Source organism: Podarcis gaigeae (genome assembly GCF_964106915.1).
Source record: "Podarcis gaigeae genome assembly, chromosome: Z".
Lineage (NCBI taxonomy): Eukaryota > Metazoa > Chordata > Lepidosauria > Squamata > Lacertidae > Podarcis > Podarcis gaigeae.
Genome location: NC_139691.1, coordinates 22,760,002 through 22,781,249, shown reverse-complemented (window position 1 = coordinate 22,781,249; position 21,248 = coordinate 22,760,002). Strand labels below are relative to the sequence as shown.

Here is a 21,248-nt window from a genome sequence, read left to right as displayed (position 1 = left end):
TGGGTAAACAGCTCAAGACTTAACCAGATGGCCCTCTCTGTGGGCTGCAACAGGGCCCCTCAACCCTTTTGTCCAAGTGATTCGACAATGTGGCAATATGTCACCCAGGAGACATTGACATCCGATGACTGACAATAGCTGCTGCGCAGCTAGTTTTCCATGCCTTACAATGGGGCTGTCTCTCCATAGAGGTGGGGCCAGCCAAATGTTCACAATATCCAACTTGTACCAGGGAGTGAAAATGCACCCTAACTTTCTTGACTGAGAGTTTCCCAGCCTTAAGCGTTTTGCTTTTACATTGCAAGCTACTTTACATTTGTGAAGAAAGCAGCAAATATAATCAATAATAACTGGATATAACATGGATTGAACCCAGAACCTTCTGTTTGTGCTCTACTGCCAACCTTTTCTCCTCTCTCCATTCTTTAGCCAAGTTAGGTAAAGGTAAAGGGACCCCTGACAATTAAGTCCAGTTGCAAACGACTCTGGGGTTGAGGCGCTCATCTCGCTTTAAAGGCTGTGGGAGCTGGCATTGGTCCACTTCCGCAGACATTTTTTCCAGGTCATGTGGCCAGCACGACTAAGCTGCTTCTGGCAAAACTAGAGCAGTGCACAGAAATGCCATTTACTTTCCTGTCAGTGTGGTACCTATTTATCTACTTGCACTTTGTGCTTTCGAACTGCTAGGTGGGCAGGAGCTGGGACCGAACAACAGGAGCTCACCCCATCGCGGGGATTCGAACCGCCGACCATTCGATCGGCAAGCCCAAGCGGCACAGTGGTTTAACCCACAGTGCCAAGTTAGCTGCCTCTAAATACATAAAGGGTCTTGTAATCGTCATTCTCTCTATTTAAAATAAAGACCTCAGGCTGTGTCAGGATTGGGAGAGGTGGCTTTATTTTTGATATCTAGCTTTTCCTCCAAAAAATGGAACCCAGTATTACTTAAATAATTATTGTTATTATGCTTTCTAAGAGCATAAGCTTCACATCTTGCATATTGTAGAGCCAGTTATTTCTGGGATCCTTAATCACAGCCGATATTACAAATATAGATGTTTGTTTTGTTATCTCCAATATGTTTTGGCCTTTCGTCTCCTTTAGTAGCTTACTTTTTAAAAGAAGGTATGTTATAACAAGAATAAGTTTTCAATGATACTTTGAGAATCTTGGTTATGTTAGTTGAAAAAAAATTAGGATCAAATTTTGAGTTTATGTTAAAATAGTGGTGTAAGTAACCTTATTGGACTCTATGGTTCACAGACTTCCTTAAATCTGAATTGTTATAACAAGTTGACTCCTGAACTGGCAGAGCCCAACACAATGTGTGAACTACAAAAATCAGAAGCCAATGTATTTAGTTGTCCCTGAAGAGACAGCACATTTCAATTCCTCCAAAGTTCTGAAGGCATTAGACATGGTTCTCCATCCCCTTGAATTTTAATCCTCATAACAACCCTTTGAAATAGCTTAGGCTGAGAGATGGTAAGTGACCCAAGATCACCCTTGCCACCTGTGCCACAATATTGAACACCTGCATATCTGAGCTCCCTCAGAAAAGAAGACGCCTGCTTGCAAAGCTGCCTTCATCCTCTTGTGTAGGTTGTAGAGCTGAAGGCTCTTCTTTGCTTGCTCTGCACATTTTATCCTGAACATATAGGGTAACTCTTCCTATGGACTCTGGGTAGAAACCTTTGCAGACAGGAAGCTGTCTTACGACCAGAGCTGGCCCAATACATTTTTGCTTTTGAGGTGAAGGACAATATGGTGCCTCCGGCTCATGCTGTGTGCAGAAACCAACTGGACTTATAGTTGAATCTTACTTATTCCAACACTGGTGATGGGATGGCATGCTCCATGGCAGCACACTCATTAAGGTTGGCCAGGAGAGACCATGAAGGATACACAGCTCTGTCCTCCAGCAGGCCAGGGCAGCAGCAAGGAGGTTGCTACCACTCCCTTCAGTATCCAGTGAAAGTGGTTGTCTCACTGTATCTAATGATGGGGCCAGTCCTACATATAAGACCATTGGCACATCCATCTAATTGTTGTCTACACAGTGACTCACCAAGATATCAAAGATGGGGTCTTTCAAAGCCATATCTGGTGGTGCAGTAGGTTGAACCCAGTATCTTTTGCATTAAAAACCCAGGCTTGACCATTACGGTAAATTACCCAAGTCAGCATGGCTTCTCCTTATACTCATTCCCTCCCTAATCCTATTACTCACCACCCTCCATGCACGCACACACGCACACACAGGCACAGTTATGAGATTTGCACGCCATAGCAGTGAAATAACAGGACTGGGCAACAGGTCAAGGGAAGGAAGAGTTGGGAGAAACTGGCTTGTCTCACAGTACCTTAGGAGATTTACAGTTCCAGTTGTGGGGAAGGGCTTTGGCTCTGTGGCAGAGCACCCCAGTTCAATCCCCAGCATCTTCAGGCAGGGCTGGGAGAGCTCCTTCGCTCTGAAGTCCTGGAGAGTCACTGCCAAGAAGTGTACACAATTGTGAGCTGGTTGGACCAACGGTCTGACTTTGTTTAAGGCAGCTTCCTAGGTTCCTAAGTCGTGTGCACCCTAGAAGCAAGAATTACTACACATTACAAAGTATTCTCTGATCCTCTGTGAAGCGCAAAACTGGGGCAGTGATTTCCCAGGTGAGGACCATGCATTCTGGTGCTGTGCCTGAGAAAGAGGAAGCACTGGAGCACATTAGAGGTAGAGCTGTGTAAGTCCAGCTTCAGATCTAACAATTAGGGTGAAGTGGCCAGATACTTTGCTGCAAGTTTCTGTGCTTTGCAAGTTGATACTTTCAGATAGTGCAGAACCAGGATTTTTGTTAGGGGGGCAGGGCTTTTGTTGGGCGGGGGGCGGAGGGCAAGACCATTGTGATTGGTAAGTTAGTTAAGTATTTCTATTGTTTTACTTGATCTGGGGAAGGGGCAGCTGCCCCTCCCTGCCCCTCCTTGGCTATGCCCAAGGCCTGGCAGATGCTCCGCGGCAGAGCTTTGCGGGCAGAAAAGCCTGCATTCAATCATTGACACCTTCGGTTAAAAATATTTCAGGGAGCTTGGCTAGGAAAGACCTATCTCCTGAGGAGCGATTACCAATTAGATAGAATGGGCCCAGCAGAACCAATGGCCTAACAACATAAGCCATGTGCTTATGTTAAAAGTGTGAGCAGTTGGTCCATGGAGTGCACATTGCACAGCCCCTTGTTGATAAGAAACTGCCTCAGGTTTACTGTTAGGTCCCTCCCCATTCAAGAGCAGAGAGAAGATCTTAGCCAGTCAGTTAGCCTAGTACAGTCTGCCCTGACTGCCAGTGGCTCACAAAGGCAGACTTCCCCAAGCTAGCTGGTGTTCTGAACTCTCAACTGCCTTTAGCTGGTGCTGATGGGAGCTGGGAGTCCATAGCACCTGGAGGGCACCAGGTTGTGGAAAGCTGCCCCAGGGTCTTAAGTGGGGGGTCTTTTCCAGCCAGCTGAATCCTGGAGGTGAGCCAAAGTTTCTTTCTCTCCCACAGCCTCTTCAAGCCTGCCCTCCCCATCAGCCTTTTGTGGCTGGCGCTCCCAGACTCTTCTCAATGCTCTCCTTAATGGACATTTTCCTGTTGGTGTTCTTATCTGGTGTCGGCAGCCCATCCCCTCTTGCCTCCCAGCCCTGGCCCTGCATGGTTCTCAGGGCCTTCCCAGCCTTGTACCCCTGAACGGCTCCAGCTTTTGGCCAGCTTTTCATCCAAGCTCTTGATATTTAACGTCCTGCCTTAATGAGGGGAAGGTGTCCTGTGGGCTTCTATCCTGCTGAAGACAATATGTAAGTGGAATCCCCCTGAGAGGTGCAAGCCCGGAGAGAGTTTTGGAAGTCCAAAACAGGAAGAGTTCTGTTTGGGATTCAAAGTTGACGCTTTGCAGCAGCGGATGTTTGGAGAGAGGCGGATGTCGGCCCCTTGGGGCGGCCCCTGCTGGCCTCAGCAAAGAGTTCCAGAGCAATTCCAAAAGGAATAATAAACCCTTGAGGTTGTTGCCTGTGGGCCCCAGTGTCTTCAGAGAGCCAGCCAGCTGTCAGGGCTGCAGAAGGAACCAAGAAAAAGCAAACAGGTTTTGGAAAAGCAAGTCCCGCTTTGAAAACTTGGTTGCCAAAGAAATGTGGTGGCATCCGGTGCAAGAGGTGGAGTGATCTGCAAGCGGAACACCATGCAAAAATAATGTGTGGGCCTGGTGCATTTTAAATATTGCATTGTTTTTCCTGTTTTTGTGTGCACTACAAATAAAATATGTGCAGTGTGCATAGGAATTCATTCATATTTTTTAAAAAATTATAGTCCAGCCCCCAACAGTGTCTGAGGGACAGTGAACCAGCCCCCTGTTTAAAAAGTTTGGGGACCCCTGCACTAGACTTGGTGATTCCAGTGACTGAGCCCTGTCCCCAACAGACAAGGCTCCACAGCAGTTTCTTGTAGACTCAGTGCTGCTGAAGCCCTGCAATTTTTTGTGCACTGTCCACATGACGAAATTCCTCATCAAAATGTACCCCACATTAATTTCTCCTTTAATACCGATTTACCATTTCTCTGGGGAATCTAGATAAATGAAAACTAAAAAGCACCATGGAAATCTGAATTAATTTGGGAGCAATAAGGATGGTGTTCTGATGAGGATGAAATCATGTGTGGACACTGCAAAAAACTTAAACATGTGCATGCATGACTGTAATGATTCTGGGTCCGCAGGCTAACTATAGTTATGAGGAATGATTCCTCATTACCCGCAAACACCTGATGACTGCTCCTAGTGGCTTCATATAGATATTAAATGACACTGGGGACAAAATAGTGTCAGGAAGCCAAATAGTACTCTGCCAGTCCTTCTCTCTGGACTCCATCCTATAAGTAGGACTGGAGCCACTGTAATACCTGCAGTTCCCATTCCACTGAGTTGATCCAGGAAGATACTATGGTTAATGGTATCAGAATGCTCAGGGTGATCAAGAAGCAGGAGCAAGGTCACACTCCCCATGTCCTGCTCCCCAAAAAGCTCATCCATCAGGCAGACCAAGGCAGACTCAGTCCTGTGGCCAGGTCTGACCCCAGATTGGAATGGATGTAAATATACTCATGTCTCCCAAGAATCCTTGCAGCTGCCCCGCCACAACTCTCTCCACCATCTTCCCCAAGAGGCAGGTATTTGTGACTGGTCAATAGTTGTTCCAATAGGTGTTCCATTTAGGGGTGGTGACGCCACCTCCTCTTTCAAGGCAGCCTGGACCAGACCCTCATGCTGTGAAGCATTAACCATGCTCTGAACCCAAACAGGCAACCTCTTCTGCTAGATTGAATATGCCAGGAGGGCACATCGGCTGACTGCGTAAGCTGAGACTGATCCTACAACATACTGCCAACTCTGGCATTGTAATGATAAGCTTGTAATGCAGCTAAGCATGTTTACCAAGAAGAAGCAGTGTGATGTAGTGGAGTCAACGCTAGGGAGATCTGTGTTCAAATCCCATATCAGTTGTGAAGGTCGCTGGGATCCTTGGATTAGTTACTATCTCCAATCCTCTTTTAATAAATAATACCTTGTGTTGAAATCAACGGGAGGTGTTGTTAGATAAATATTCCAAGAAATTTCACCTTCTTTCTATCACTGCATGGGCTCAGATGGTTCTGAAAGTCTGTCATTTGTTTATTTTGAAAAGTTACAGACAGTTTTCCCTTGAACAAGAGGAGCTGGTTAATTAACACTTCAGAACCCTATTTTTTAAGTTTAAAAGACTGAAAAATCTGGTTTGACTACTGATGGGTAAGTGTGAGGCTGCAAAGTGCCAGTCCAGAACCACCTTTTAGAGACCCGTTTTGGAGTAGGTTCAGACCATCAGACCAGCTGTTGGTGCCAGTCTGCTCCATGTTGAACTCCTACTTCAGTAGTGAACCCCTCTGTTAAGGTCCTAGGATCAGAGAGCAGAAACCTTGAACTTTAGTGAATGGTAACTGTTGACTGTACCCATGTCCAATAGACCCACGTCCAGCTCAGCAAAGTTTGTACAGTGATAGCCAGTTAATCATATCCTAAAGACAAGGAAGTCCATTCAGATCACTGCTTTTTCAAGTCTAGAACTTGGAAGAAGCTGGAGTCCTCAGAGGATGTTGCTGACTCAAGCTGTTTTGCAATAGTAGGGCAATCTGTAAAGTTAATTATTAGGTGCCCATTTGACTTGGAGCCCTGTCCAATTTTGGCAAGGACTGCTGTTCTAAGAAGAGTATGTGCTGTGGATCCAGCTTGATGGACCTTGAATGTAGAAATATTCTTTTAAAGACATTAAGTTATCAACTGTGTGATGGGCACAAACAGATCTGGCTATGTTTCTGCTCTGTTATCAGTTTTGCAGGCATTCATTTATAACTCTGTTCTGTCCTTTTCCCATATTAATCAGGGGATGGGGATTTATTCAGCTGAAAAGAGTATTTAAATACATATTTTATCACAATATATGTGTTTTATCTCAAGGTATGCATCTCTAGATGGATTTTATACTGAAATACACATTTTAAAACATATTGTGGTTTTTATTTTGAGCAAAGAATCGTATCACAACACCCAGAGGTGTGAAACCCAGAGGATAATTGTGTTCCAAACCACACCATAGTTCAGGAGGTGAGTTAGCATAGGAATTCACAGAAACTGAGTTCCTCAAACATCCTTAGATCTGTCAAATTTTTCCTTAAAGAATTAATTCCATTGATTTAACAGGACTGGTCTCATCGGTGGCTCAGGAGGCAGGGGTTTAGCACATGAGGGGCACCATTTCAGGAAGAAGTGTTATCTTTCTCATATGCATATGCACACTTATGTAGCATTGTATGAACCACACATAGAACATGTCAAACCATCACAGGATTATTTTCCAATTGGTTTCTGCTGATTCTAGGATATATTCAGCTGAGGTATATTTGGTGTTAATTTATTATCCCCTTTTATTTGTTGTATTTATTATTGCATTTCTATCCCACCTTTCCGCCAAGGACCTCTCAGTGACATCATGTTCTCCCCTTGGCATTTTATCTTCTCATTCACCTTGTGGTGTAGATTAGGTCGAGAGACAGTGGGTGTCCCAAGGTCATCTACCCAGTGAGTTTCATGGCTAAGTGGGAGGATTTTATCTCTGATCTTCCGAGCCCTAATCTGGCACTCTAAGCACTACACAACAGTGGCTTGTTTAATGATACATCATTTTATGGATTTGTAGTGATTATTAACTGAACTGCCAGTTAATATTTCATGTTGTTGCTGTTGTTTTTTATTTTGGATGGTGTGGGCTCTTTTGCACTTCCTTTCGGAGGGAAAAGTGGGGTAGAAATAAAATGAATGGATGATCCTTGAGGAGCACGTATAGTTCTGTCCAGGTCACTTGTTCTCAGGTTCCTGTTGCAAACAATCAAATAGGCCTATATATTAGAGGTACGCGGGTGGCACTGTGGTCTAAACCACTGAGCCTCTTGGGCTTGCTGATTGGAAGGTTGGTGGTTCGAATTTGCATGATGGTGGTGAACTCCCATTGCTCTGTCCCATCTCCTGCCAATCTAGCAATTCGAAAGCATACCAGTGCAAGTAGATAAATACTTATTGCTGCAGCAGGAAGGTAACAGCATTTTCATGCGCTCTAGCTTCTGTCACGGTTTTCCATTGCGCCAGAAGCAGTTTAATCATGCTGGCCACATGACCCGGAAAGCTGTCTGTGGGAAAACAACAGCTCCCTCAGCCTGTAGTGAGATGAGTGCCACAACCCCATAGTCGCCTTTGATTGGATTTAACCATCCAGGGGGCCTTTACCTTTACCTTTACTTTATGCCATAGGTGCAAATAAGAACATAAGAAGTGCCTCTTAGATGAAGCCCATCTGGTTCAGCATCCTGTTCTGACAATGGCCAGTCAGATGCCTGCGGGAAATCTGCAAACAGAACTCAGGCATAACAGCCCTCTCCTCTCTTCTGGTTACTTCACTACCAATCACATGTGTTTTGTTCCGCTACACTGGGGGAGGGAGCAAATTCCATAGTCCAGGAGTCAGCAAACTTTTTCAGCAGGAGGCCGGTCCACTGTCCCTCACACCTTGTGTGAGGCCAGACTATATTTTTTGGGGGGGAAAGAAAGAAAAAAGAATGAATTCCTATGCCCCACAGATGCATTTTGAAATGCAGTGATGCATTTAAAATAAAAGGACACATTCTACTCTGTAAAAACATGCTGATTCCCGGACCATCCGCAGGCCGGATTTAGAAGGCGATTGAGCTGGATCTGGCCCCTGGGCCTTAGTTTGCTTACCCATGCCATAGTCTAACCACATCTTCTGTGAAATACATACTTTCTTTCTCTGTCCTGAATCTTCAAGATGGTGTGAACATCCCCCCCCCCCCCCAGCTTCAGGGAAGCGCTGGTGCCTTTGTGACATTAGCCAAGTTTACTTTACTCAACTAACTTTTTATCATTGGCTGGATCTGTTTGAAGCCATTAAGCAAACTCATCTAACAGAATTTCTAACATGCTGTTCAAAGCTTGTTGCTAATACGGTCTTCCTGTTACTTCCTTGTCCTGGGAGATGTTGGAAGCATCCCTTAAGATCTTGCCAAAGAACCAAAACAACTACGTAGTCCTCCCAGTTTCCTACCATGTAGTATTTCATTCATTTCCCTCTCTTTTGGTATTTTCTAAAAGAGTTACAGAGCAATTACAGGCAGCAAGATAATTACCGTAAATGCAGGATTTGATTATTTAGTGGGGTATGTACGTAATTAGTAAAGTGAGACCACTCTGGAAATTCACTTGCCCCAGGTTGTGCAGATGTACCATGTTCTTCCCTGGATTGAACTCAGGGGCCACCAGTTCTGTGCTGGGCAAAGCACTGGTTGGCTGGAACTCAGCGATGTCAAAACTCACCTCCCCAAATAGTTATTCCACATAACTGTTGGGGATAGGGGCAAGACAGATCAATCAGTCTCAGTGGGCCCAGTGGTTCAGTGGGTAGGGGTTCTTTCCTATTAACACCAAGGCTGTGGCTTCAGTGCCCATGGGAGTACCTTCCTTAAGGATGGACCATTGGCCAAAAGCAAAGCGCAAGTCATCTGAAATTAAAAATCCAGTTAATTTCAATGGTTTCAAATCAATTGGAATTCAAGTGGGCCATGCCCTAGGCTTCAAACAATCCATAGACCAGTGTTCCCCAACCTAATGCCTATCAACCCTGACCGTTGACCATGCTTGCTGATCAACTGTGTCCCAAAACTTCTCAAGGGACCAGACTGGGGAAGGCTGCCATAGACTGTACCTACCCCATGTTCAAAAGCAAAGTTCTGTTCCTCAGATGAGTTATGGTCATGGGAATGGTGAGTCGGCCAACTAATAATTGGCTATCCATAGAAGGAACATAGCAATCCTTCCTCAATTAAAGGAAAGATGTTGCAGTTCTGTGCTAGGTAGAACCAACCACCAGCAAAGTGTTTGGAAATTTCTTTCCCCTTTTTTTTTAAGAGCAGGGACAGGAGATGATCCATTGAAATCTTACTTACGCAACTGCAGAGTCTCCAGGAATATTGGCAGAGACATCTGTCAGGAAGACATAGTTCAAAGGGATGAGCATAGAACAGGCAGCTCTTTCTATATACATAGTAAGAACAAAGACTACCTAGGTGTGCAAAGCAAAATATTTAATCAACTGAAGGTCTGACTACAAGGGAGATGCAAAACTGATATCCAGAAGGACAGTTGCATTAGTCCACCGCAGCAAAAGTCAACATAGAGTCTTACAACACCTCAAAGACTAACAAATTTATTACATCATAAGCTTTTTGTGGAGTGGGATCCTCTTCATCGGATGCTGGGTTCTAATTTGGAAAGTTTGTGCCACAATAAATGTAGTAGGCTGCAATCTGGACCATGTTGACTCAGAAGTAAGTCCTACTGAAAGCACTGGGTTTATTCCCAGGTAAATGGAATTGGATTACAGCCTTAGAATATATATTTGATTTGAATTAATTTTATAATGAAATGATTTTAGAATGTTGTATTATATTATTGTTGTTAGCTGCCCTGAGCCTGGCTTCGGCTGGGGAGGGTGGGATATAAATAAATTTTATTATTATTATTAATTTATTATAGTTTATAAAGTGCAACTGAACTCCTCGGTTGTTGCTTTTTGCTGCATTTAAATACAAAAAACCTCTGAAAAACAAAGTCTGAGAAATGCAACTGTATTGTTCACCCTAAGCTATTGTATCCAGGTGATGTTGTTCCATACACAATAATCTGCATTGACATATTCCCTGTGCTGAGAATGAAAGTCATGTTAGCCAAACCCTCGATGTGTGTGGCAGCTTTGATCTGTCGCTCTGCAATTCCAGTGGCTCAAAAGCTCGTACCCTGTGTGGGCCTGCCATGTCTCTCCAAGCCTCAAACTTATCTCCACAACGACCAGATTTTAACTTGGTCAGCCAGAAACCATAATTCAGGTCAGCTTCATACCTAATTTGAGCTCTCTTAGGAAAACATGGTTTCAGACAGATTTGTCTCTTGGGATGGTGGAAATGAAATTCAGGGATTGTTGACCTCACACATTTGCAACTCGCCAGAAAACTCTCGCCAAGAAAACTGCCTGACTTGGCAGGCTGCAGTGAAGGAGGAAAGGGCAATTCTTTCTTCCAGAAGCAACCTATCAAAATGCTTGGCATTTGCAAGAGCAACCTCTGGGGCATAGGAAAAGGTGCTTTTTGCACACCCCTGGTGATGGGATGTTGAATTTATGTGTGGGCGACTGAACTGAGCGTCCTCAAGATATGCTTTGGAAATGTGAATTCCCAATGTACCAAGGGACATAGCCACAGGATGGAGGACAGCTTGGAGTCCACCATCACTAAGGCTAAAGAGCCCGAGTGATGCGGTGCTTAGAGTTCTAGAATGGTGGACGTTGTCTTCCATGGAGGGCCATAGCTTCCCTACACCTGGATTACTAGTGTTGAACTAGGACCGGGGAGACCTTGAGGAGGGGTTCAGACTTGGAACTTTCTGCATGCAAAGCATCTGATCTGCCATGGAGCTGTGGCCTTTCCCTATTCAAAGGAAGCAGCCTTATACTAAATCAGGCCACTGGTCCACCTAGCTTTGTATTTACACTGATGGGCAGTGGCTCTCCAGGGTCCTAGGCAGAGGAGTGCCCAAGCCCTATCTGGAGATCCCAGTAACTGAGCCTGGGACCCTCTGCATTCAAAGCATATGTTCAGTCAATGAGCTCTGGACTTCCTCTGGATCCCTAAGGTATAGGGCCAGTCCTCCCTGACCACACGCATCACCCTTGCCAGTCTAGTCTGACATCCTTCAAACCACAGTGCCTTACCCAACACAGTGCAACCCTTATATAGGCACAGTGCCTTATATAGGCACACAACAGTGCAGTGAAAAGCTTAGTTTATGCCTGCCAATCTCTGCAGCTGGAAGGAGCATCTCTGTGCTCCTGTTGCTCGCACATAGGGCAAAAAAGGTGGGCGCAATATTTTAAAGCAGCAACGCCGGTTTGGGCGAACTCACAATTTTGGGTGCAAGCACACAATCCTCCTTTACATGGAGAATAGGGCTACCAATGGCCACTAACCAGGATGGCTATGCTCTGCCTCCACAGTTTGGCACAGTCATGCTTCTGAGTACTAGTTGCTGGAAACCACAGGAGGGGAGGATGCTCTTGTACCTGAGTCCTGCTTGCAGGTTTCTCACATACATCTGGTTGGTCAGGATGCTGGACTAGATGGACCACTGGCCTGATCTAGCTGGGCTTTTCTTAAGTTAGCCTTTTCTCAGGGCAAGCTCTCAAACACAGTTCCACAAGTTTGCAGTGTGGTTCAGCTCAAATTGTGGGGCAGCCTTGTCTGTGGCAAAGCCTCTTGGCTAGGCCCTGTGCTGTCTCCCCCCCTCCCATTCCCTGGAGTAGCATTGTGACTATTTTTTTTTTTAAAAAAAATGTTTTCAGCCTTTTTAAAAATAAGACTGAGTGTATAGGCAGACATGTGCCCCAAGTCAGACTTGCACCACAGGTGAAGAATCTGCTGAACTTCCAGAAAACACCCAGTCACTGTTCTCTAAGCAGATCCCTGCCTAGATAAGATAAGATGACTGGGATGAAAGCTTAGCATAAGGTTATTTTGCCTGGCAAATCCCCAAGTGAGAGATAGAAAGGGGGGGGGGTGTTGCATCCTCTGAGGATCAAAATTCAGCACATCATGTTTCCCTCTCTTTGCATTTGAAGTCCATGGGCCAGAGAGGCAGTCAGGATGCTTGATAAGCAAAAGTGCTGTTGAGATGCTGTGAAATAGTTTGGCTATTCTTGGTTCCTGCCCCCTCCCAGTGGACAGCTTGATGATGGTAATAAAAGTCTTTAGTGAATAACAACAACCCTCTTTTATTGGTCTTTACATTCCTTCTTAATCTGCTGTAATACGCCTAAGAATGGAACATTGAGTGTGGTTTGCTAGACCTGCTTGGACTCTGGTTGGCTTGTGACAGGGGTGCCCCCTCCCTCCCTCCTACAAAGTTATATATGAAAATTGAAATCAAAAGCCCAGTGAATGCTCTGTAGCCAACCTGTTTTCTAAACAAATTAGAATTAGTTTTTAGAAACCAGTAATTCCCCCTATAGAAAGTGGGACCCACAACAAAACAATGGCTGTGTCCTCACCTTCCTAAGATGAGTGTTTCTGTTCAGAGCTGTATGTATACAGTACAGGGTTTTATGGGGTGTTAGGAGAGGATTAATACCTCTGTCGGAGGACACATCATGGTTCTTCAGGGGTAGTTTGTCCACCTTGGGTCCCCACCCTGCACTCAGCTCTCACCTGTGGCTGCTAGAAGCTGTCAGCAGGCGACAGCAGCCACACCCGGAAACAGCTTCAACTGGCCAGCTAAACCAGGTGAGGGTAGCCAATGGATCTCAAACCCTCAGTGATTTAGGGACTTCCCCTGCATGTGAAGACAGGTTCCTGCAGATTGAGCAGACAAGACCAATAGTGGGTCCACTGTTGAAGAAGTTGGTTTCTGCACGTACTGTAGAGGGAAGTGATGGGCAAATGAAACTCATCAACCTGAGGAGGTATGGTAGCTCATCTAGGAAAAGGGAAACTGGTCCTAAACCTCTTCTGCCTTGCAGGATATTTTTGGGATAAGAAGGGGCTAAGGAGTAAACCCTACGCAAATCCAGAGTGGAGGCCTTGTACGCCCCCTTGTGGCAACTCCTGCAGGCACATTGGTGCCTAATGTATTGCTCTGCTTTTCTTTGGGCCACATCAGTGAGGCCGAGAGGGGGTTCTTGTTGCCTTGGCAGCCCAGGACCTCCACACACTGCCCAGGCTTGCGCCGCAGGGAGGTCACTGGTGCTGCTAATGCAGTGGTTTGACTTCACTTCCAGAGGTGCACTCTGATGTCTCTCGAGATAGATGGATGCAAATAAATGTTCAGGATTCCAGCTAGCTAGTTACTCCTGCTCAGGGCATTCCATCTTCAGTCTCCCAATTTTCTTTCCCAAACAAACACAAAACATTCCACGGCTCTGGGAAAAGCTGTTTTCACTGGGCTACTCCTGAAACATCTGGAGAACACCATATTGGCTACCCTGTCTCACTCAAAGCCTTACTTGGTAATGCTGATGATTGAACGCATGTGCCAAACATGTGCTCTACTCATCTTCTCAAATTACTTACAGAATTACACGTACTCAGAGGAGGCTTCCCCTTGCAACCCTGCTTGAATCACTGTTCTGGTTTTGTCTCCTTCTAATCAGGAGACATCCTTAGAACAGTTACACGGGTCCTGAAATGTAAGAATGAAGTAAGGCTTTCAATGTAAACCTTTCGCAGGTGTTAAAGAGAAGGCTGCCTCCGGTTCAGAAGAAAAGCTTCCAGAAGCTTGGTGATGGCACAGGGGAACTGTTCTAGTCAGTGGTTCTCAAACTTTCTTGGGAATGTTTCCCCCCTTAGTTCCATAAACTCATCCCCAGTGGCCCCTACCTTGTATTATTCAGAACAGTGATTTGCTTGACCCCATAAAGAAGATAGTAGCCCAATGAAATTCAAAACAGTAACAATTAATTGCACATTTATTTAAAATCTGATTAAAACTATTTAGTTTAATTAATTTATCCACCTCTCCCTTGCCTCTTAGTGCCCCTCTAGGTAATCCTGCTGAAGGTGGAACCTCTCCCATTGGGAACCACTTCTCTAGTTCTTCCCCCCTGACATCAGTTGTACTACCCTAAGCAGCTCACAGTTGTTTCATCCTATTTCTGTATCCATCTGATGGAATTGCAAGATGGGAAGTGGTTGGGGAAATTTGTACAATGGATGAGGCCTGCGACAGGATGTCGTGCACTTGCCTGCTGATCCTCCAGTGAGCATGCTCCCTTCCCTGTCCTTAGGGGGAAACCACTAATCCAAGAAACAGATGCCTTCCCATTATTTCTCTAGAGGTCAATTTATGATGAATGAAAAGACTTGTTGCAATAAACACAGAGGGCAATTTTTAATAGTGGTGTTTTTGTAGCAGTGTTGAGCAAAAATGCCCAAGGAGATTTGAGGTTTTGCCTTAAAACAATTCCTTCCTTTTCCTTTTTTGTTCCTGTTCCTGGAAAAACAGGTCAGTAAAAAAATTAATTATCCATTGTATAGATGGTTTGTCTCACTTAACAGGGCTGCATTTGCAAATATCCAGCCTTAATATCTATAGCTGCTGGATACAGTTATCTCAGCAAGCAACTAGACTGGCTTGTGCCTTCATCTAGGGCAGCAGGTTTGGGGAAACTTTGGGCCCTTGCATGCTGCTGAATGACATCTCCCATCTTCCTTGGCCATTGACCTTGTTTGGTGGGGTTGATGGGAATTGTAGTTCCGTAACCTCTGGACAGTCAAAGGTTCCTCCCACCTTACCCATGGGCATGGTCTGAAGACATCTGCTGCAGGAATCTTGCAGAATATAAGGAGGTTTGGGTCTGGTCAATGCCCAGATAAAAGACCTCCTAGAAACTATGCATACCACCCTGAATACTTTTCTGAAAGAAAAGTATGATGATGCTACTACTAATAATAATCAATTTACAATGCTATATATAATTATGAAAGAGTGGGAATAATTTGTTAATGAAAAGGTAGGTGTTTCATGTATAAACATGAGATGGTGAAATTCTATAGGTAAGGACTTCCTTTTATGTATCCTGGATCTCAGTAATAAAGGACTTAAGAGAAGCCTCCTGGATCAGGCCATTGGCCCACGCATCTAGTCCATCATCCTGTTCTCACAGTGACCATCCAGATGCCCATGAGAAGCCTGCAAACTCAACCCGGGCACAAGAGCCCTCTCCCCTCACATGGTTTCCAGCAACTAGTATTCAGAAGCATTTCTGCCTCCAAACAGGCATCCCCTTCACACTAAGGAAGAAGGGGTGAGGGAAGATCTACTTCAGGAACAAGGAGGGAAGAAAGATTGACGGGAACTGCTGCTCATGTGGACACTGCTGCCTGAGGTGGTTGCCTCACCTTGCTTCGTGGATGGGCCAGCTAGTAGCCATCAATAGTTCATGAGTGCACCCAGTCCTCTTTTAAAGGTTGATGGCCATCATTGCCTCCTGTCGGAGTGAGTTCTGTAGTTTGGCTATGCACTGCCTGAAGGAGGACTTCCTTTTATGTAGCCTGGATCTTCCAACATTCAGCTTCATTGACTGTCCATGAGCTCTAGCATTATGAGAGAGAGAAACTGTTCTATATCTGCTTACTCCGTGCCATGCATAATTTTATAATCTTCCATCATGCCACCTCTGACTCGTCTTTTCCCTAAATTAGAAAGTACCTCATTCTTCAGCCAAAAAGTCTCTCAAAGTGACATATGTGCAATCAAGTAAAACAAGACAGTTCTGCCTGCAGGCTTATAGTCTAAAAGCATGACATGCAAGGGGGAAGGGGCAGAGAGGGAAGGGAAGGGAAAGGAAATTCAGGTACCAGTTCTTAGATAGTATTATTATACTGACCAGCTGGCACAGAAGCTCACCAAATGCCAACTGTGCCATGTTAAAAGGACCAAACACTTAATCTTGTCATGCTTTGTTCAAAGCATCACAGTTTGCAAAGCAACAAATGACTTCTTCTGTGATGGCTGATCATATGGAAAAACTTCAGTCCCTGTGTGACACGGATTTAACATGGTTATCAGTAAGCATAATTTCTCCTCTGCATTATTCTGAGTATCCTTGCCAAAGTACACATTCCTCACTGAACAACAAATCTGGGCAGAAGACATGGCTTGGTAAAAACTGCTATCAGTATTGTAAAGTTGAATGGAGTTTCCCTCCCAATTTTCATCAGTTTCAGCCAGCAAATACAACTTCTACAAATTGGAGGCCATAGTGGTCTTCAGCAGGTGGGTTGGGATCCATTACCCGGTCACAGACTGATTTTAACAGCAACACTACCACCATACAAATACACAGTAAAAAATTAAGCAATAGGTTCTGAAATGCTTGTTTGGGTTAAAAGTTAAAGGTCTGAAGAAGCTGAAGACTACTGTTCCAGAACAGCCACCCCATTCTGGTGCCCTACAGTTGTTTTATACTATAACTTCCATCAGCCCCAGCCTGAAACATCTGGAGATCACCAGATTAGGAACAGCTCTTCTACAGCCTTTTCCCCCCTTTAAGGGAAGGGGGAGAAAGCAAAACTTTCTGAACTCCAGGTCAATGGGTTTTGTGTGCATGCTTTTTTGGATCTTCTCCCATGTGACCAAATTTCAGTCCAACTCTTCATGTGTAAATCCTTCTTAATTGCATTCTGAATCTGGTCCATTAAACTTAATATCTCAAGAAGCTTTTGTGTCAGTGTTTCTTGGACTAAATTCCCCCTTAACAACCACATCACAGGATGAATTTCAAACCGTACAGAGACCATATAACATTTTACTGCTGCAGTTTCAATAGGCAGGAACATTTTTTGGAAGTATCCAATTTAATAAGTCGGCTCCAGCTTGCTTTTTCCAGCCTCACCCCCCACCTACCCCACAACTGCACCTTTTCATATATATCTATTATTTGCAGTATTTTGGAAGTGAGCCACGTAATCCTATTAGAAGTACTTGATTACACTGTGTGCCCTGTTTGTATCCAAAAGAGCCACTTGCAGTAAAGGTTTGCCTCCCGTCTGCTCTTTCTCCGGTTGTATTTTACCAAGCCCAAACAGGAGCCCAGTTGGAGTGAAGTCGATCCCAGGGACCCCCTGCTGTGTCTCAATTATTGTCCTTTTTTAAAGCTTTCAATTTATTACAGGAAAGCCTTTGGCTAAATTGGTTTGGGGATGGAAAATATAATTAATTTGAAAGATAATCTGCTCTCACAATGGAAGGTTTCTTTGTACTGAGTGTCTGGGAAAAGGTTGGGTTGAAGAAAGCACTCTGGACATCTTAGCTTCCTTCTTAATTGGGCACTTGCTGTTCTCTGAATATCTTGAGGCGTGTTGAGGACTGGCTGTACTGGGAGACCAAGGCATTTGCTGAATTTATGCAGTACAAACGGAAACTCATAACTACAGAACAACAAGACCATCCAGAGGCTGCATGGACAGACCCCTTTTTCAATTGATTTAATAGTACTTTTTTGTTTCAGATGTTAGGTGTGTTGATCTAGTTCAGCGTCTGCCAACCTGTGACCTTCCAGATGTTTTTGGATTCCTCCTCCTGTTAGTCCCAGCCCCAGCCTGGGAGTTGTAGTGCAGCAGCACCTAGAGGGACCATGATGGGGAGGGTGAGCTACTAGGCAAGGCAGCATATCCAAAAGTAGCACCCCATCAGCCAAGTGATGAAAGTAGAAACCTGTTTCTTTGGACACCTGGAGAAAATATCTCACACAGGAGGCATAATATAGGTTTTAAGGGGAACAAGAAATGCAACATGCAGGCTTTAAAACTGAATTTTGCAAGTAGTTCTGGTAGAAAGAAACAGCAACAGAGAGGTGGAGAAGGGAAATTTCATAGAATCATAGAAGGATCCTGAGGGTCATCTGTTGGCATTGTGTTGGCTATTGCATGAACAGCTAAAAGAGATCAGAGCTGAGATGGATAAGATAGTGAATGAAAATAGACCAGAGAAAGATGAGATGGAAAATGAGGTTAAAGAAAACATAGAACTTTTGGAGAATATTATTGATAAAGGACTGCCAGAACAGGGAGAGCAAAATGTTAAATTTGGTGGCAATTGATGATAAAATTGTGAGGATTTCCACACAGGTGCTCTTGTGTGAATAAAGGTGAAGGGTTTATTGTTTCTCAACATGGAGGAATGGTTGTTGAAGTTTTTGGAGGTAAAGTTCTTGTGCAGGACTGGAGGGTAATTCATGTTGATGTAAATTGATAATAACAATTGAGGAACCCATATTTTGTGCGGAAAGGAAAATGAATGGACTTGAGATGTTTGGGTCTGAAGGTTGGAATACTTTGAATAATCTTTTTATATGTACAGTGGTGCCTCGCAAGATGAAATTAATTCGTTCCGCGAGTCTTTTCGTCTTGCATGGTTTTTCGTCTTGCGAAGCACGGTCAGTCGCAACTGCACCTCTTCAAGCAGTTTTAAGAAAAAAGGAAACAAACTCGCAAGACGAAAACGAAGCAAGCCCCTAGGGAAAATCGTCTTGTGAAGCAACTCAAAAAACGAAAAACCCTTTCGTCTTGCGCGTTTTTCATCTTGCGAGGCATTCGTCTTGCGAGGTACCACTATATCTGACAAACAGAGAATCAGAAGCCCTTTTTCTTTTTCTTTTTTCTGTTTTCTCTCCCCCCCCCCCCGTTTTCATTCTTTTATTACCTTTATCTTTCTTCTCTTTCTTTTGTTCCCCTTGGTGTGTGTGTGTGTGTGTGTGTGTGTGTGTGTGTGTCCTCTACTCTGGGTCATTGAAAGGATTGTATGCACATGAAGGTGATGGTTGGTTGGTGAAGGACCCTGTGCGAGAGGCAGGGAAGGGAACATCTCCCAGAGTGGGAGGCTGGGAGAAGAAAAGGAAGCTCCCAGGTGAGAGCTAGGAGGGTCATAGGATTATAGAATTATAGAATTGTAGAGCTGGAAGGGACCCTGAGGATCATCGAGTCCAACCCTCTGCAAGGCAGGAATATGTAATTGTCCAATACGGGGATCGAACCTGCAACCTTGGCGTTATCAGCATCACACTCTAACCAGTTGGGTCCACCCCCTTCTGTGTGAGACAAGGATTAGGATCTACCTTTCAGAGAGGGCTTTGAGTTTTCTTCACTCTTTTTCTTCTTCTTTTTTTAGATTAATATGTTTTTTATTGCATTGTATGATGGAAAAGTTTTCCCCAAAAATTATTTGGGAAAAAAGAATTTTGTTTCTTGTCATTTGAATCTATTGGCCTTTGGAACTCTCCTGACATCACACCTGTCACTGGTCCTTCTTCACACCTTGATTGTTTTTGCATGGCTGAAATGTGTTCTTTAACTCTGTTAATATTGATTTATTTCATAAAATTTATTTGCAGCTTGATTGTAAAAAAAATAAACAGCTCAAAAAACTCAAAGCGATTTATGAAAAGAACAAAACAATATTTTTTCCCATAAAAGCAGTCAAAAACAGCTATTTAAGACATAAAAAATAATAATTAAAATCAATGATAAGCTAAAACATGAGTGCTGCCACATTAAAATATTGAGTTCTTACAAATACGGAATGGTTAATATGTGGCACTTAGACCAGGGCCAGTTTTATGAGTCAAAGTGGTCAACTGGGCATATATGGGATAAGGCATCTCAGGGAAGCTGGTCCCAAGTTGTGAAGGGCTTTGTATACTTTTAGTTAACGTTTTGAACTTGGCCAGGCAGAAAATTGGCAACCAGCACAAGTCTCTGAGCACAGGTGTTATATGCTGGCAAGGTCTCAATCCTGTCAGCAATCATGCTGCAGCATTCCGCACTAGCCGCAGCTTCTAGGTCCAAGTGTAAGGGAAGCCCCATGAGGAGCGCATTGCAATAATCCAGTCTTGAAGTCCTCAGAACATGAACTACCGCCTGATACTAATGCCTCTTGCTTGTCTGGATGAAGGATAGAGAGGAGTTTGTGTGTAGAAAGCCTCCTGCAGAAAGGTAGCATTTACTGCTTTTTCCTGCTTTTCCCACTTCTGGGAAGGCTGCCCACAAGGGAAAGTGACCCATGGGTGGAAAAAAATGTTACCCATCACTGGTCTGGAATCTAAAAAGACCTAACTGCACCTTGGCTTCTTTACTGCCATTGATGCCCAACTGGATCTTGCTTTTACCAGGTGCCATTCTCACCTTCCTCTCCTCCCATCTCTCTTTTCCCATCTGCAGCCTGGGTTGGATCCTTGGGCATGGGGATGATATTCTTCTGCTCTCCTATTGTGAGCATCTTCACCGACAGGATCGGCTGCAGGACGACGGCTGCCTCGGGAGCGGCCATTGCCTTCATAGGGCTCTTCTCCAGCTCCTTCACCAAGTAAGTCTTCAGAACTTTGATCCTGCATCACTGTCCAGCATTAATGTCTGGTGTGAATTGTGCTTTAGGGCTCTTCTTATACTCTGTTACCAAACCAAGGCAATTGGTGTTTTAGCGAAGAAGAAGGAGGAGGAGGAGGAGGAGGAGGAGGAGGAGGAGGACCCAGATCCTGCACTGTGTTTTTCTCTTCCTGATTGTCACTTCAGATCAACTGCAGAGGTCCACTTGCAATGCAGAGGTCCATTTTCATGGAGAATAATGGCAACTAGCCACGAGGGCTATAATAATAAGAATTTATTATTTCTACCTCACCCATCTGGCTCGGTTTCCCCCGCCACTCTGGACAGCTTTCAACAGAACATTAAAAACAGAATAAAACTTCAGATATTAAAAACTTCCCCAAACAGGGTTATGCTCTGCCTTCCATGGTTGGACGCAGTATCCTTCTGAATACCAGTTTCTGGGAACCACAGGACAGGAAAGTGCCCATGTGCTTGGGTCCTGCTTGTGGGTTTCCCACAAGAATCTGGTTAGCCACTGTGAGTACAGTGTTGGGGCTAGATGAGCCATTGGCCCAATCCAGCAGCTTAGGTGGTCCATCTCATGCATGCAAGCAACCATCAGAGGGGCATGCATTTGCAGAACGTTGCACATTCAGGAAACTCAGCCTAAGAAGGGGTGCAAATTGAGGGTCCAGGAGAAGATATTGTCCTGTGTACCTGG

General features: G+C 44.5%; 1 protein-coding gene across 1 annotated transcript in view; it reads left to right on the top strand.

Moving 5' to 3' along the window:
• Positions 1 to 21,248, top strand: part of SLC16A2 (solute carrier family 16 member 2) — a 101,160-nt gene that overhangs the window by 60,118 nt on the left and 19,794 nt on the right. Inside the window, exon 2 of the mRNA XM_083722350.1 lies at positions 20,381 to 20,525. Coding sequence (XP_083578476.1) covers positions 20,381 to 20,525 — 145 coding nt within the window. The remainder of the gene's footprint in view (positions 1 to 20,380; positions 20,526 to 21,248) is intronic.